Source organism: Eufriesea mexicana, unplaced genomic scaffold, assembly GCF_001483705.2.
Source record: "Eufriesea mexicana isolate 0111107269 unplaced genomic scaffold, ASM148370v2 scaffold994, whole genome shotgun sequence".
Taxonomy (NCBI): Eukaryota; Metazoa; Arthropoda; class Insecta; order Hymenoptera; family Apidae; genus Eufriesea; species Eufriesea mexicana.
Window position 1 is genome coordinate 219,613 of NW_016909129.1, and position 18,939 is coordinate 238,551.

The 18,939-nt window shown below is 41.8% G+C and overlaps 1 protein-coding gene across 3 annotated transcripts in view; it reads right to left on the reverse strand.

Moving 5' to 3' along the window:
* Nucleotides 1-4,642: 4,642 nt before the first annotated feature.
* LOC108547322 (proteoglycan 4) overlaps nt 4,643-18,939 on the reverse strand; it is a 14,991-nt gene continuing 694 nt past the window's right edge. The window contains exons 2-12 of one of the 3 annotated variants that reach the window (XM_017899783.1): nt 12,509-12,547; nt 11,477-11,701; nt 10,788-10,876; nt 10,348-10,640; nt 7,936-7,974; nt 7,802-7,846; nt 6,987-7,724; nt 6,625-6,694; nt 6,130-6,345; nt 5,792-6,035; nt 4,643-5,698 (exon numbers count right to left, since the gene is read on the reverse strand). In XM_017899783.1, coding sequence (XP_017755272.1) covers nt 5,513-5,698; nt 5,792-6,035; nt 6,130-6,345; nt 6,625-6,694; nt 6,987-7,724; nt 7,802-7,846; nt 7,936-7,974; nt 10,348-10,640; nt 10,788-10,876; nt 11,477-11,701; nt 12,509-12,547 — 2,184 coding nt within the window. In that variant the 3' untranslated portion in view covers nt 4,643-5,512. The remainder of the gene's footprint in view (nt 5,699-5,791; nt 6,036-6,129; nt 6,346-6,624; nt 6,695-6,986; nt 7,725-7,801; nt 7,847-7,935; nt 7,975-10,347; nt 10,641-10,787; nt 10,877-11,476; nt 11,702-12,508; nt 12,548-18,939) is intronic. The other 2 variants (XM_017899787.1, XM_017899788.1) reach the window with 2 other exon arrangements.

An 18,939-nucleotide genomic window follows, 5' to 3' on the forward strand; every position in this document is an offset into this window, starting at 1 on the left:
CTTCCGATCGAAAACTGACGGGCGAGTTAATCGCCTCGGTATCGCAGATGCAAAGTTGGGTTCACGCGAATCTCTTCCAACTTTGCAAACTAACGCGACTCGACGCGAACACCTCCCCTATCTCTAATAACGGTAATCAATTTTAATCACAGCTGGATGAGAAGAACGTCGAACTTCCGTATATTTTTGAATCAGCGAAGACGAATGTCTGTGTATCTGTTCCACGTGTTATGGAAACGCCTTGTTTTTCGACAGTATCGAGAATGAATTTTTAGATTCGCTTCCAGGAAGAAATTATCGATCCTATGTACAGAATTGCTACGCGAATCGAGGTATTTTCAAGCAGATCCGCGTCGACTCCGGTACAGTTTACGGATAAAATTGTATTAGAGGGGAAGGGTTTGACACGATGGAACACGAAGTCGGCTCGCAGTTCGTAAATTCAACGATGAGTGACGTGTCTCAATTGTGATTCACTGCAATGCGTCACAGTGAATAGAGAATCTTATTCTTGGCTCATCGTGGCTTATTGTTCGCAGTCACCTACTTTCATTTGCCCAATTGTATCGTTTGCTTCGCGCAACACTCTATGAGCTATGTGTCTGTACGTACTTTAAAACAGGAAATTTCACTCGATCGTCGTAATGTTCGCGAAAACGCTCATTTTTCAGCTTCCACGCGTTCGCGGTCTAAACAACCAGCCTCAGCTTCGCAGCTTAACCGATAAACCAGTGCACTTTTTAAGAAATCCGGTCTAATACGAGTACTCCGAAGTAAAACTTTTCATCGAACCGATGAAAAGTTCTTGTTCGTGATTGGCGGAATTTTACCAGTTTACTGCTATTTGACCGCATCACGTACTATAAATAGGTTTAAATAATCACGTGAGGCTTGCATACTGACGTACACGTGTAGCGTTGTATAGAGTATCCATCTCCGAATATTAGACCGATTTCCAGAATAATGGAGTTCATCCATGACGCGAATAACTCGGTACGTTCGAATAATTCGAATGATTTTATCGTTGCGTGTACAGGGAAGAAGGGAAAGTCGCAAAGACATATTTTCTAGCCATAACTTTCCTCGTTTGATCCTCGTTCTCTTTCGCGAAATGCTTTAAAAGCTTTTCGCTTTAAGCATCGATGTTAATAGCCGGCGTGAGAATTCAATAGCACTCGTCTTCTCTTTTTTTCCTTTGCTCTTTTTTCCCATTCTCCTCGGAGAAATTGTAAATTTCGTAAATCACCCACTTCGTTTAACGAGCTACTTCGAAGAAAGGGCAAAAAAACACTTCAGTTTTCTTTTCCCTCTATTTCGTGAGATTTACGAGAAGATTCCGAATGTATGGCTCTCGCTTGCCAAATGAACACGCATAAAAATATCTTTTCGGAAAACAGTGCAAAGAATGAAATAAAAGGAAGAAAAAATGTATCGCAGTTCATTGTCGCAGAGCATACTTTCGTTATATTTTCAGTCAAAAAGCTTCCGAAGCCATTTACCTTTTGCTTTTACGATTGTCCTTTGGGTTTACGTGCTTACGCCACTGGGTTCGCGCTAAAGAATCGGTAAAATAACGTAGACTCGTAAGAGGAAGGTTGGAGTAGTACGAAGTGAGATTACATGGACGAGAGAGGATGAGAGACCCAACTTCAACACCAAAATGGCGGAGGCCTGGAGGGTTGGAGGTGGCACGTGTTTGACAGCCTAACCCAGTGGCGTAACAATGAACTTATATTCTTTGTACCGCCAAGTCTTTTACAACACTGGATCGTAGCACCTAGACCAATCGAGCAACGATGTTACGAAATGAAATGCGATGAAAATAAACCGTTGGCTAATTGCTCTTTATTTATTATCTCGTTATTCAGCGTTCGTTTACGTTAGCAAAAAAAAAAAAAAAAAAAAAAAAAAAAAAAACAAAAGGAAAAAAGAATAAAACATCGAAATTTATCGCCAAATATCAAATTGTTTTATCAAATTGTAATCGTATCATCGACTTGTTTATTACGACGTTCTTTATCCCGTCTGATAAGAAATAAGAGTAAAGTCGAATTGGAATTAAATACCATCACGTTCTTTAGCTGTCCCTTAAATATACTTAGAGAAAAAGTGCTAAGAAATATACAAATAGTCGTTGGACTGTGATAACCTTCCTTTAATCTATACGAACTAAGCATTCTATTTCGACGTCAGGATTATCGGGAAAATTCTTATCGTTGCTTCCTGAACTCTACGCCTCTGAAGCCCGGCCACCCCCGCGTGCCACCCCAAGTACACCCCTAATGACGTCATAGGACAGTGGCGCCAACAACTCTGCTCTGACGTCAGTCCTGAACATTGGGCAACCAAGTTACCTTTGCGCTATGAATTTCGCATTTCTCCTATTCTATTCCATGCGAAAAGAAAAAATGAGGGAAAAACATTTTTGCAGTATCTTGCTCTATTATCATTGTCAATCGGTTTCTTCCAGTTTTTATTCCATTCGTTAAAAAACGAACGAAGCATCGGTCAGAGTAGGGGCTTTGCATATATCGTGGTATTATCGAGTCGGCGTAAAGCAGTACCTCCGTCATCGATTCATCATGACGACAGCAATGACGATTCCACTCGCCATTCGTCACCTGAACTACAGTTGCAATTATGTTACATCAGCCTAGTATGTTTGTTCACTTCATTTTCCAACTTACGTGATAAATGCTATATCGGTCTCCTTTGCAATACCTTTTAACCTTTCGCGTCGTTTTCAAACCGCGATGAAATATTAGGTACGAGTTATTTTTAACTCGCATAACTATTCTTTTTTTCTCTAAATTTCTGGTCTTACGAAATTTTCGTATTCCTGAGTCATCGAAGGGTAACAGTTGTCGCATATTTCGAGAGAAAACACGGTTCCATCGGTAAATCGACTTTTCCAAGGTCCCATTTGCGCTTACGTTCGCACATCAAACTATTCGCACAATTCATTGCCAATGTCATGCAGAGTACGAAGAGATATAGAACTACGACAGTAACCGATTAAAATCTTTCATTTTTATAGACATTTTAACAATGCCTCGATACGTAATACGTTATAGAATGCTGCGAAATTAATAGCCCGCTCCAAAAATGTTATCACCGTTATTACCTACCGTGTAAAGCTGCGCAAACGGCTTGCTTCTAAAAACTTCCATAAATATCTCTTGAATGTTTATTACGATTGACGTTTGCGTGGTAGAGACAGCCGAATAAGGGTTATTATCTAGTAACAGAAACGATCGAAATTCCTGAATATCTCGACGAATAAAGCGAAATGAAAGCATCGAACATTCGAAGAAAGTTTGTTAGAGGATCTCGGCACTTGCCATTGATATTTCTTAATTGAGAAATAATGCGTTCGAGTATGACATCTTCGCTGTGTAAGTAAGAATTTACGTACGTACATTTGCACACGTACACTTGTGCTTACGTCGCATCCCGCTTTCTCGACGACTCATTGTCGACGATTCAGTGATATATACACACCGTTCTCACAAACGGACGGACAAACGAACGCGAATCCCTCTTTTTATTGTCGCGACGATGACGTCAATTCTCTCTAATCTCGGTGCTCATTTCCGAAAATTATGATAGTACCGGTAGGCCAACGTACCGTCGACGGACGTTTAGGACGATCATCGGTTTCCTGATTACGACCCTCCTGCCTTCTACAAACGATTTTGCCTTGTCGCTTACGGCTTTTCGTTTTGAAAATCAAACCACGATCACGTCGCCTTTCATTTAATATCATTCGTCGTTCATGTCGTAACGGTGCAAACGAGTTTCTTTTAAATAGAAAATCGTTTTCTTTGACGAGATTAAATCCGAAATAATCGGATATCGTGTCGAACGAGATACGACAAAAACAAATAATATTCCATATATATTTTACTAGTGCAATTTTAAAATCCCACATGGACACTATGATCCCTAACGATCGTATCTTACCGTGTTTTCCATTAGTTAGTTAGGAGAATTGGTTCTGTGGAAATAATGAACCCACCATCGATACTTGCCATACAAGGTGCTATATGTAATCATCGATGTTTTTGTTATCGATTTTCTCGGTTTTCATATAACGACCATGTTACGTAACGTTAACCAAGGTCGCGGTACAGGATTGTTTTTCCTATAAAAGTGACCTTACAATCCCGACACCTATGTCTTGTACATCGATCAAATCAACGATGTCGGTAATCGATTTCGGGCTAGGGTAAGAATAAAATCATCGGCATACCCTAACCTGTACAAATATACATACTTAGCGCAATAAATTATCCAAAGATAATTGGCATACAGATTTAACCTCATTTTTGCTTTAGAGTCATACTGTTTAGAGCATGTCTCGCGCTAGTCTATCTTTCGTTCGACCTACTTTGCACGATCAAAAACTAGCGGAAAAATAACTTTGCGAATGTTTACGTTCGTCACGTAAAAATATATCAAAATACGAAGCAGCACCGAGTAGACTTGGAGTATCAGAAGAAAGAACCTTGGGTGGAAGATACGCGTAGAGATCATAAATTTGCGAAGAATTCCTCGACCGAGTATCTCGGTAAATGTAAAACTAATAAGGGAAATCGTGGTGCTTAATGATGCTCGTATATATAAAACTCAAATGTTAATGTTTATTGCTGTAGAAGTGTAGTCAAAATATTTATTATACGAATATACAACACGTGCTAGAAGTATGAAAAGTGCAGTATGAATCGAGTGAAGGAATATCGGGATGGTTAATTAAAATATGATATTTTCGTCGTTTTCTTCGTTCTTTCTTCGCGAAGAACGTAGAAAAGACTACCATTCAAAGCACTGCAGACACGTTTAATTTTACACGATTGTTCTAATTCCATCGATCTTCCATTTCCGGCGCAACCGCTATGAAATTAATAATTTCTTACATACTCGTTTTCATTCGCAATTATAGTATACATTATTTATACGTTACGTAAGACCTAGTCAAGCATTCTCTGATATCGATTAAGTGAGATGTTGGGGCTGACGTATAGCAAGATAAATTACATAAAATAAATACAATGATACATACGATAATCTATCGAACATTCGCTAATTATAAGCAATTTATTTATCTAAAAAAATTGTCTTTTTTCTTGAATTTCTGATCTATTTGATATAGATCTACTTGTAAATATATAATATAAAATACGCGTAGCGATATAAAGTTCATCGAAAAGTCTTTTGCTATTGGCAAATCAACAGAGATCGATGTTCGCTCTCGATCGAATTGTGGTCTCTTATTAGCAACAAATCGTACGAATAAGTGTGCGTTAACAATGGACGTGGATGGCTTAAAGGTAACAAAGGAAGAAAAAGACTTAAAGCAACTTAAACTGAACGACGTTTAACGATACTCGTGGTTGACGAATATTCGTTCTTCTTTCATACGCGATTTAACGAGGTACAACGGCAACAGTCGGGACATGAGAATGACAGCATGTTACGATTACAGAGAAGAGGCACGATTTTCCAGAGGTTTTTAATCGTCTTCGTTGCCCCATTCGAAACTCTCTTCCCCGCCGGATGTTACCTCTTCGATTTTCGTCGATTCTTCCACGGCATTTCCGCCAGTCACGACTTTGCCTTCCGCTGCATCTGGTTCCTCGACGAAAGGATCCTCTGTCATATCAAAGTGTTCCTCCTCGTGCATGTCTTCTTCCTCGATCTTTGTAAAGGAAGAAGAAAAAACGAAAAGCACGATAGAAAGTTGGCGAAATGTAAAAATAACAGGTACACGTTTCTCAATGTCGATATTTACCCTGGTGTCGTCGTCTGTGACTGGATCGTAAGGCCTTTCCTCCCTCTCCTGATCGGTAAGATCGCACGTTAATACATCGTCGCAAGAATGATCGATATCTTTCACTTCGTCTGCATCGCCGAACGTGACATTCGCTAGCCTCTCCTCTTTCTCTTCTAGTTGACGAACCTTCTCCAGTTGTTCCTCCACGATCATTCGCTCCTGTTCCTTCAGCAAAGCCTCTACTTTAGCTTCTTCCAACTTCCTGAATAGGCAAAACGAAACGTCGCATCGTATATGACGTGCAATCTAAGGACACCTGTTTTCCTAGAAAATTATAACCCTGATTCGTAAATTACCGTTCTTGCTCGAGTATTCTTTCTGTTTCCAAACGAGCAGCTTCGATTTTCTCTTCCTCGGCTTGTCTCTCAGCCCCGGCTTGTTCCTGTTTGACAATCTCATCGAGATGAGCTACCCGTTCCTGTGCCGCTTGCAATGCCTCCCATGCCTTCAACTCTTCCGCTTCGAGTTTCACCCTTTCTTCCTCCGCAGCCTGTTTCCTCTCCTCGTCGCTCCTGTGATAAATCATCCAGGGAATTGAGGTGTTTTTAATATTTGGTACGAGGCACGAGTCATCGGTACCCTGCCAGTTCGCAAAAGATTCGAGTTCAACGGAGGTTGAGATTTTTGGCGAGCATATGGGTTACAGGCGGATTAGGAGGTTACTTGACCGAGTTCAATGTTAATGGTTTCGCGAATGGTCGTCAACTATTTCGATACCGTTATTTATACCACTTATTTGTTACATAACATTTTTGCTAATGATAGGTGCCAACATTATTACAGCTACGCACCTTGCCTCTTCGGCAGCTTTAACGAGGTACTGCTCTATTCTTTTGACCGCCTCCTCCTTGTCTTGTCTCACTGAAATTAATATCGCCTCGTTAAAATCGATGCTTTTTAATCGAAATGCTTAATCTCGAATCGAGTAGTTTGTGTCGCGTGCGATACGATACCATACATCTTTTAAAACCGAGCAAAGAATTATGCACGTTACGAAACGAATATCATGCAACATGACACAGATTGGGTAACATAGGTACATATATCATAACAACTATAATTATCTCGTTATATTTTATACTCGCCGGCTTATTCGGTATGCTAATCCATAATTTTTAAATCGTTACTCGGCACCTTTTTCGAGATAACATACCATTCTTATCCGCTGCCTGCTTTTCGGCTGTTTCTTCCGATTCACTTACAGCTTCCGTAATTTGAGGCTCTGAATTTGTTTCCGGTTTAGATTCTCCTTTAGATTCCAGCTCGGATACCGGCATCGGTTCTTCAACTGCTGCTGGTTGTGGTTCCTGTGGGGTTTCTGCAACGGGTTCCGTAACCTGTGATTCCGCGGTAGGTTCTGCCTCCAACGTCTTTTCAGGTTCTGCAACTGGTTCAGGTTCTGTCACGGATTCCAGTTTCTTAACTGGTTCGGATTCTTGTACAGGTTCCGGTTCTTTTACAGGCTCGGGTTCTTTTACGGGTTGCAATTCCTGTACAGGTTCAGGTTCAGGTTCTTTCACAGGCTCGGGTTCCTTCACGGGTTCCAGCTTCTGTACAGGTTCGGGTTCTTTCACAGGCTCGGGTTCTTTCACGGGTGCAGGTTCCTTCACAGGCTTGGCTTTCTTGGCAGATTTGGTTGCTTTTACGGGTTCTGGTTTCGGTTCTACTACGGCCTCTGGTTCTTTCGCGAGTTCAGGCTCTTTCACAGGTTCAGGTTCCTTTACAGCTTCCGGTGTAGGCTGTGCCTCTTTTACCGGTTCTGGCTCCTTTACAGGTTCCAACGCCTGAGCTTTGGCTGGCTCGCTTTTCGTTTCCTTCGTTTCGGCTTTTTCCCGCTTAGATCCACGTTTCTTTTCTGCTTTTGATTCCGTTCCATTGTCTGTTTTAACAGCTACAAGATAGATGGAACGATCACGTCGGCGTATTTTAATGGAACACGAAAACTTGCAATTTCACGAAGAATCGTACCTTTCCTCAGCGTTGACTCGTCCACGTCAGGTTGCAACGCCCGCGCTAAAATTTGTTAAACTACGTTAACGAGGATAACGAAATAACACGCACGAGTTGTATCTATCGACGAGTGTTAGACTTATGTTACTGACCCTTCCGTAACTCTCTGTCTGTCATCGGCAGATCTTGCGCTATAGAGGTATATGAAACATAAATATTCAATTAACGATAAGGAATCCCTGCGGGGCTAAATTTCTGTATCTGAAATAAGCACAATAGTAAACGCGACACGAAGCCGTGATTAGGAAGTTAGCTGGAGGAACATTCGGAAAAACATGTTTGTTAGCTCGACATGTGTACCGACATTGACACGAAGCTCCATAAACGCAAAGCGGATTAATATTCGGGCATACATACGATGGTGTGCGACCAATGAATTAGCTTATTAGGAAAATTCGAATTCGAGAGTATTGACGATGAAATTATTCCTGAAATCAATAATATTTGCTGTTACGACGAAATATTACGACGTAATACGATTTCCGTAGAAACGATGAATCGATTCGCTGTTCTCGTCTTGTTTCGATGTTGCGACTGCTTCCACACGTAGTCACCGTGGTTTGCGATGGTCAATTTGTAAAAAAAAGAATTAAAAGAGTAAAGGCACGGTGTACTTAACATCGTGGTTCCACCGCATTCGTTCCTTCGATGAGAATGGGACACTCGTTTGTGTTACGATTTTCATTAGAATTATATTTGGATAACTCTCGCCGCACGAGGGGAATTCGTGCGAGACACTTTTGCCTCTTTTAATGCAAGATTTTACGATGCTGCGATATCATTCTTGTCTTTATAATATCGCTGTTGTTACTATTAAAATTAATGTTGTTCTCTGAACAACCGAAAAGCACTCCACTTCAGAAACAAAATGTCAGCCGGCCTGATTATTAGAAATGTAAAACACGTAAGGGAGCTTACCTCGAAATAACGCATTCACTCGCTAGCCAGTTCTCCTAATTTTCCGATATTTTGTGTAAGGAAAACAATTGACGGTGCCGTTTTAATCGTCGGTTATGTTTATTTTATTTAGACACTTCTTTGGCAGGATCGGACATATTTAACGATACCAAACGTAATAACGAACATGTTAATGTCGAAATATAACGAATACGTTTCACTCGAATCGCGCTTTCACGTGGATTATACTCGATCAGACCGGTAGAAACGATACGATTACTCGTAACAGCTATTACGGAGTTACGATGAATCGCAGCTGCCGATAAAATCGACACGAAAGGATAATTTTTATAATGAAATCTACAATGATCGATCTCGAGTTGATAGTCTGGGCAGAAACGTTTCCGGGAAAGATTTCAAAGGTAATCCATTTTAGACGGTGAAACGTGCAAATGATCTCGAGCGCAGAATCGTGTGCTCGTGTGCTTGCTGGTTAAGAGCCTGAATTATTCGTCGATTTAGAAATTGTAACGGTATTTAACGCGAGCGTAGTCATTCCTCGGCGGGTTCCTCCTTTTCTTTCTCTTCCTCCTCCTTCTTTTTCATTTTCGTCGGATCTTCGTAGAGCTCTGGAATCCGATTCCTCCATCCCTTGCCTGAAACGTTCAAAAAAGCCGAACTGGTTCTTCTGCCATTTTTACCCGAGTCTACGTGTCCCAGTCATCTGGTTCTGCCTGACACTGGAGTCTGCCTTCGTGTAAAATCTTCCTCTCTTTTCAGTTTTCAGTTTTAACCCGCATTCCCCGATTGCCGTTTATTCCGTCAGTGAGCGCGAATCGGGATCACGTGCTCGTGACACGTGAATCAAGGATGAATAAAGAAAGAAAGAAAGAAAGAAAGAAAGAAAGAAAGAAATGAAAAGAAAAGATAACGAAACCGTTCGACATGGCATAAACTAGAAAAAAATAACAGGACAATGCTTTGTCTCACACCTTCGTCGCTACGTATATACTTAATTAGACACAATATATAACAGAAATATATAGCCACGGACAAAAAAACGAGGAAAAAAAGATAAAGAGGAGACTACGTAACGAACGAGGAAAAAATACGCTAAAATACAAGAATAACACAGCACAGCAAAAATTGTCAGGTAGAGCGAATCAATGGCAATCCATCCAAAAAAGAGAAGAAAAAGTAGAAAACCGAGCGGGAAAGAAAAAACCAAAAAAAGGTACACACAACGGCGTCATGTGGCCGCTTTTATTTTCCAGAATTTTCTTCAAAATATATTTGATAATGAAAGGCGAGAAAGGGCAATGTCGAATAACGACGGTTCTTGACACGTTCCATCGTCGACGTGGAACGATATGATACCAGCGAATCGAGTTGCATTTCGCGACAATTATTCGTCATTAAACCTTTCTCGCTGTAAAATAACTACTACTCCTACGTGTTTCGTGTTCGAATTCAGTGGAAAACATTCGTTCGTACCGTCCGTTTGATATAGACTTGATCGCAAAGGAAAAGTAATACATTTTCGTCCGTGTCCCAATTATCGTGTTCGTAATCGTCATAGTGATCGTCGGTATAACGAAATTACTCACAGGCGTTAGCCGCCGCCTCGCGGTTCTTGCTGTAGTAACTCAGAAAATTCACATCGTTTTTGATATCGGAAGGACGTAAATCGGCAACCTTGAAGTAGGGTTTCCTGACAGACTGTGGCTTGCCGGCGACGTATTTAACGCACGACAGATTACCGAAGTTACCTCGATCGGGCACTTCGTACCAGGAAACCGGCTCTATCATGTCCTTCTTAGCGTTGTTCTTGCCGGAGATCAGTCTTCGCACGTAATCCCCGCTACGCATACGTTCTGGCACGATCTCTTCCGCGAAGTCGCTAAAAATCAAACGATACGTATTACCATGTCGTCGACGAATACACCTCGAAATGTCGACCGACAGTTCGATCGTCTAACGTATGCTTAGAATCGCTAGTTTACCGCTGCTCTCGTTCTAACCGCATAACGATCGCTGCGTTAAATACCTTGCTGCGGCTCGTGGAATGAAGACGTGAACTCGTCGCAGAAGGGAATCCACTCTCGCACGTATTTCCCTCGCCTCGTCGTCGAAGTACTGCGAAGAGAGACACGTAAAATATAGGTCGAACGATGGACCACTCTCTTGCGAGAGAAATTAGTAGGTATTTACTACGATCAGTTCTTTATTCGGTTAATCCTGCTAAATCGATAATCGATAATCGATAAATTATATCGCGTAGCTGAGAATCGCGAGAAAGTCGTGACACGAGGATATGAATCTCGCGTTAGATTAAATTATATCGCGTAGCTGAGAATCGCGAGAAAGTCGTGACACGAGGATATGAATCTCGCGTTAAACATGCTTCGTAAGTAGTGGCTAGTTTCGTTGAAAGGCAAAATTGAAACGGAACGTTCGCAGAGTGAAGTGCGACTCGATCGTTAATCGCAAAAATATAAAAGCTCGATCTTTAGATGTCCATAAAATGACGACGCGATTCCGCCGAACGAGGATGCCAGATGTGTCTCGAGGAAGATGCGTTGATATCGTGAAGAGATGCGACGACGAGAATGATCGGTGATGCGACGTGTCGATGGCATGGATGATGACTGGATGATGACACTCATGCTAATGATGCCACGAATGATGAGGCGGTTTTACGCCGAACGAATATCACGAGAGACGTGGCAGACTTACGATGTGATCCTTTGATTGAAGATACTTTTCCGTGTAGGATTCGGTGGATGGTCTTGTCAGGTTGCGTATCCTGTTGATCTCAGCTGCGAGGACGCTGGGACGTACACGCGCATGAACTCTTATCGGTATCAGACTGCCACCATGGTACACAGTATGGTACGGCATGTGGATTACAGTCACGAGCCGTTTATGAGCCACGTATGGCATGCGGGGAATGCTTCTCAACTAGAGGCACGAACTCTGCTTTACTAATTCGTCGACTAATCGTTACGTTCCCAGCGGCATCAGCGACAATTAGCTTCGTGCAAGCGTACTTCTCTCAAGCTTGCAGCAGCTTTTTCTAAGCGTCCGATTTTCCTCACTCTCTCTCTCTCTCTCTCTCTCCCTTTCTCTCGTATCCTCTCTATGTTTTCCTCTGCTTTTCACCATTCAATCTTATCGACGTTCGAGCTGTTAGCAGCGGTAGGCAATCTGTTAGATAATAACGATCGTCGTGATTGCGACATGGAGCAATACTTGGGCAATTGCAGCGATAAGTAGACATGGTAAAGCGTTGACCTGTATGATTGCGCTAAGGAAAATCGATGAACGTGCACGCGATACTTGGATATTTTATTCAACGATGATTGCGAAAATGAGTCTGGCGATAGACGAGTTTGATTAATCGAGGAGGATAAGCTCGATTGAATTTCAGCAATCGATATCGCACAGCGATGGGTAAATATTATGCGTCGATGAACGATGGTTTAGTAGCGCGTATGAAAGAAGCAGAAAAGCGTCGTACTGGTGTGCATACAAAGCAAATTTGATAAAATAGAAATGCAGAAGAGAAAGGAGACTATAAAGCTGAGGCAAATCGACGAAAACGTACCGTCGAAAAGATCAGAAACATTTTCGTTGGAAAATTTGACAGTGTCGCAATTAGATTTCGCGATCGCACTTGTCGCATTTCGTATTTGCAAATTTAATATCGCGAACATTTCGCAAGCGAGTTACTGTGTTGTCCATTAGCGTGAATTCCATGCTACTTACCTGAAGAATCGTGGAGATCGGTAAGGTAATCGGTCGATCCTGCGCTCCCGTTTTCGTTGTATTTATAGAGTTGAATGTTTTGTGTGTTTCGTTTAAACGATTTTCGACGATATTCGGCGTAATCCGACGGCGGCGGGGGACGAGGAGTCACGTAGGAAGCAGAATAAATAGAAAGAAGAAGAACAACACCCAGTTAGTAATGTTCGCAGTACAGTATCCTTTTCGGCACTCTTTTTTTTAAGTTTTTGTTTATTTATTCCTTTATTTCCTTGTTTACACACGTGCATGTTATCAAATACCGATCGTCGGTCGAATTAATCGTGTACTTTCGACAAAGAGCGATGCATAACGGAAAGAAGAAGAAGACGAAGTAGAAGAAGAAGCAAGGGAATGTGTACCTTCGGCGAGAGGAAGTGGTAAAACAAATCGTATGAATCTTCCATCGTACGCGAGTAAGAAATTTGGCCGATTGTCGCGTTGTGTGTCTATCGAGATTGGTTTAGATGTTAGTCACGGTTAGCACTTCGGTACACGTCATTTTCATTAACGTAGTTTAGTATAACGTACCAACGCATAAGCGGAACACTCGCATCGTATTCAAACGTAATAAGTATAAGTGGCGATTTATCTTCGTGATTTAATTCCATTGCAAAGATATTCGTAACGCGTTCTCTTCCATTAATTCGTATTATCATTGCACACGCTAGGTAAGAAACAAAACTATGCTAGATAGGATAAACGAAACATCTGATTCGCTATGCGAAAGCAAAAAAAAACACACGTACAATCGATATTTGGAGAGAAACGGAGTATAAAACACGTCCTACATCGAATGCATCGGAGAGAATTAATAAAAAATATAGATTTGCGAAACAAATATAGCCGTACTTTCGTTTATGTTATAATCGTTCGTATGGTAACAAAGATTTACAGAAACATCGATACAATATTCATCGCGTTGTCCGTCGATGCGGTATCGTACTACTTAAAGTGTCACGCGTGTTCAACTATTTCTTATACCTCGTCAATTGGCGTGTTCAATTTCAAAACATCTAAATGCAGCTACAACATTTATTCTCGCAATAATATATATTACATGCATCGTATAACAATGACACTTGGACGATACAAGTAAAGGAGAAGCTAAACCGTCTTCCTATCGATTGTTCCTATTTAAAGATACATTGTTCGAATCGCATATGCAGTTACTCGAGTAATGGAAAAATAGGAAGACGATTCTTCCGTTTCACCGAAATTAATCTTCGCGTGTCAGCCCGATGTTCAGGGTGTAATTGAAACGGTGGTCGAACGGTTGTCTCGTTAAGATCGGTGAAACGAAAGTATCGAAAGCCCTCGGCCGGGAATTTAGACGCGATAGGAGAAATGGCGGTAAGTGGTGCCGCCAGGTAAACGACCGGAAGTGTGGGACTCGTAAGAGGAATGATAGCTTCCAGGACCGCCGCCGGTCGATGTCCTAGTCGACCTCTCGGTCGAGTACGATCCGTACGGTCCGCTCTCCCTCTTCATGACGTTCTCTTCGGTGTAGCTAGACCTCTGCGGACGGCGGCTGTACGGATCCGAAGAGGAGGAGGAACTCGACGAGCTGGTGTTGGTGTAGGCATAGCTGTACTGCTCTTGAGCAGCCCTCACCCCGGCTTCCGGATAGTCACGGACCACATAATGACGAGGCGTCTATAGATTCGGGTTACATAAGGTCAACAATGTGGAGAACAGGCGTTTCCGGAGAACAGAACTCGATTTCTTTATCGAAAAATCAAAACGCGTCGCACGTTCGTCATCTTTCCGATGTCGTTTTCCCAGTTCAAGTCGAAAATAGATCGGTTATTATTTTACTTTCCCCGTCGAAAAAGGAGAAATGAAAAATAAACATGGCCGATCTCGAAGGTTGCGAGCTTCTCGAGTGGCAGAGTTTGATTCGTCGCGCGTTAATTCTCGAAAATCGATACACGGTGGAACATCGATACGAACGTTTCTGGATTTTAATTAATTTGGAAGGTGAGTTTTGATAAGCTCTGTTCTCCGTTTCGGAATAACGTGTATTGGAGAAAGGGACATTGCGTGTCACGGAATAGTAAGGGGTACTTGGCTCGATTCGTCTTACCCTCTTACCGTTCCACGTCATATCGTTTAAAACGACATTCGATCTAGACACGATTCATTAATCATCGACCGTTGCCAATGTTACTCTCGACGATCGAAACGAATCGTTGAACGGGTGACTTTTGGGAGGAAATCGAGAACGTTAGGTTTGGGTTAATGTGAAACTACAACTTAGCTATGTTACAATGCGGAAGAAGAAAGTAAAAGGATCGCTAAGATGATTCGCGATGATATATCGAACTATCTGTAGACACACAACGTGCGGGCCAATTATAAACGTAGAGCGGTACACGTATGCATTAATAATGTCTCCTTGCCGAGATATTCAGGACACTCTAGAGTGCAACGTTGAGCAACTGAATTCGCCCTTGCCAAGAAACACATGGATAACGTAACACGATAGTGTGTACGTTATGTTCGTGTTCTTTGCCCATATGCACGAGTGCATCTCGGTGTCTCGTTTCGACGTCAGTTTTCGACCTAAAAACTTTGTTCACGGTCTCTTTCAACTTCGCTCGACCATTGATCTCTAGAAAGCTTAACCACTTCCGACCATCGCAAATGCCCGATATAAGATAAATAAATTTCCCAGGCGCCAATAATATTATAGCACAAATATACATCACCGGTTTTCTCCCTTTTCCTATACTAACGGTACAGCTTAGGTGCCATTATTATAAAACAGGGTATTGTTCAACTCGGGAGGTCTAGCTTATCCGTAGACGTGTCTTGGGAACGAATCCAGTAAACACGCCTTTCGAGATCGAAGCACTTTATTTGCTCGACATGCATACAAAGGAAACGAAAAGTATTGTAACTCTTCGTGATTTTGGAAAACAAGTTGTTTGTCTGTGTGAAAGCCTGTTCGTGTTTGCTAAAACGAAAAAAAAAAAAAAAAGAAAAAGAAAGAAAAAATAATCAGAAAAATATCAGCTTTATCGTATTATAAAAAAAGCCTGAGAGGAAATCATCGATCACGAGGCTCGAATTTGAATCGTAATTAATATTCCTTTAGTCTAAGCCCAAACAAAATTCGCGTTACGACAAATCCATAAATTTACCGTGTAACACGCTAATTTAATTTTTAGATCCTCTGGATTAACTCGATTATCCGAATATTCAAAACGGAACTAACTTCTACGAAGCAAGGTATCAAAATGTTTCTCAGTCATGACGATTTCTCGGATTGTCGTTTCACAAAGTGGCATATACATCGATTAGGTATCGTAGGTTCAGAGGTTGCTAAAATCGGTACCAAGAAGGCGTTTGAAGCGCCATCAATATCTTGGTATGGCCACTAGCAGTAGGGGCGACGTGTCTTTTAGTAGTCGATTGCCTGGAAAGTACTCCTTTCCCGAAAACGTGTCCCTTGGTTGCCAATTCAGTCGCGGCGTCCAGGCTGACCTTTGATACTGCACCACCGTCCACCAGCTGACGAGCATGATCTTCTTTCGCGGGGTTCTTACCACGCACAACACCTTCCTTATCCTTCAGGGTAACATACTGATAAAATTCCTTTTTCGGATCTTGTTTCTTGCGACCCCAAACGGTGAACGGTTCAGGTACCAAGGACGGTCGCGGAACAAACGGCACTTTTTCCCACGGGAAGTAGTCCTGTTTCTGTAAATTTCATCAGGTTCGAGATGCGTTTAACATCTGCCCCGTTCAATCGTTTCCTTTTCCCTATCCGGGATCGTTTTCCCTTTTCGTCGAACGTCGATCGAAAACTTCGTTCCTTTCGATGTCTTCACTTCCACACCATTCTTCCGTATTACCGCTACGTTATTGCGTATCGCTCGCCGATATTTCGCTAGTGAAAATCGTGATATTTGCATTTGCATGTAAAGAATGTGCGTTCGTCATCGCAGTTACGTTGAGTAGAAGGGAAACGTACGTATTATCTTCTTTCTTATCCCCGCGACGATTCTTCACCCGAGCTTATTTCGTGCCACAGTCACAGATACGTGTTTCATATCCTTGTGCAAAAATAGATCGAAGCAATATGAATGGTATAGAAGGAACGCAACACCCGCGCTCTCATATTCGCCTCCGCACATTCCGATTCGTTGATCGAGATTTTTACGCCAACCCCTCTTTATATCGTGTCCGCAAATACACTCGTGCCAAACGATTTTCTTTCCCTTTAAATATTTTCGTTCAATCATCGTGCCTTTGTATATATCTTTGCCCGTATATCTAGACGTCGCTGCATATCTAGGTATATTTTTAGAACTCGTGACTCTCCATGGAGAGAACCTTTCTGTTTCTTAACCGTGACGAAAAGCACGGGTCGTCTAAATATCCTTCCTTCCTAGAATCGTTATTTCCAGAGCTAATTATAACGCGAGAACAGAGAATTCTCTCCATCTGCTTCCGTTTCGTTAGGGCGGAAAGAGGTCCGATAAAAATAGGTCGGATTATATTTGATACCGATTAGAATCATTTTCAGCGAGATTCACGAGATATTAGGAAACACGAGCTACTGTGACACTATGTTTGCAAAGTAAATATGGCCAGCAGAAATCACGTATGAATTTCTGTGACGAATTTTAGACCTCGTGGTGGGAGTGAACGTCGCTGGTACGTCGTGAGTCTAAATTAGGGCAGAGTAACGCAACACCGATGCTCACAAATCCCCTCTACTGAAACGAAGAAAGACGGGAAGTATCTTAATAACATCTTCAACCACCGAAAGACGTTTCCTCGTGTCTGTCGTTTCATCGACCTCTTTGTCATTCAAATCGTTCGAGATGCTCGAGTTAAAGGCCTCGGCGAAGATCTTTCGAACATAGTTAGAATTACTGAAGAGTTAGGTATTTAGGTCAGCTTTTTAGCTGTACCATTGATCCATGATCGACAATGAAACGGTCCGATAATCCAAATTGCCGCAGAAAACCATGGAAAAATGTGGTTGCAAAAACTTTTAGCAAATTTCCTCCATAAATTATTCCTTTCGTTACTCCGAATTTATAACTTACTCGGTCACAGTTGTGCCTCATAATTTGTTCAGTTACATTTCTAGCTATGCTCTGCCCGATTGGGTTTTCTCGTTCGTAGACTTGTCGTTCCAAATACGTTTTCCTGTTCACGGATCCAAAATTTGCCGGGTCGCGCGGCATCTAAGTTTAACGCGACAGAGTCCCGGAAAATGGCTGCAACGCTATGAATAGGCTTTTCTCTAATTCCTTTGCTCGCAAATCGCTACTTATATCGGTTTCCAAAATTATTCGCCGAAAGACGAAAAGGAGTTGGACCACTTCAAACTCTCGGATCCAGCTTCTATATAGATTTCGAGTAGGAAGTTAACGAGACATGCCGTGATAAAAAGAAAAGCGATATCGTATCGAAGTAAAACGTATTTCAAAAATGAAAACCTAACGAGTCGCTTTGTTGAACGAATTTCGTTATTCGTTACTCGATTCGAACTCGTATCAGAAATTCTCCTATCATTTATCTGATAAACGAAGAATTGGCACAAAGAGGTACATAAAACATACAATTGATACATAGTCGATCAAACCCTTGTTACTTTAGGGTATAACATATACGTACATACAAAACAGGTTCAAAACGAGCACAGTGAGGGTGTTCTTGAAAACAAATCATTCAACAGGTATCTTTTCCGTCCGTGTAATTTGACGGGTAGCTCGTGTCAGAGCTTATTTGGTACAGGTACAAATTAATTCCGTAAACTGGAGGTTATTACCGTGCAATTGCACGTCTAACTCTTCTAATTGATACTCGACGCACACTTGATCCGTATTGTTAAGTGTGCGCGTTAATAGAAGTGTACATTGTACTAAGATCGCTGTCAATCGTGCAATCGACTGGTACTAAATATTCATTTGACTTCTGGGAGACACCGAGTGCATGTTTCAAGGCTTGCAAAACTGTTAAACAGTAACAGTGATAACAGTAACAACGGTAGTAAGAGCAAATAATAATAATGGTCGGAATACAGTGTGGAAGTAGAGACTTCGAAATGCATCGAATTCGATCCGTCGACAGCACCAACGATCCGTTTAGATCGCGTTTGTATTGTGCTTGATATCATGCCTGTCGTTGATCGATTTCGTGAACGAACGGATGATCAAGGAGTGTCATTCTATCGATCGTTGAAGAGTCAATGTCTCGCCGTTTTCTAACAAACGCGATATATCGTTAAACGCGAAAGGCCAGGCAAATTATAGACAGATGTTCGAGGAACGTAAGAGAAATTACGATCGAAAGGGTGTAAAACATTGACTCTGGATCGAATAAAGTCCGAACAAGGGTGGCTCGGTTAAAGTGTTTCCGTGTCACACTCGACG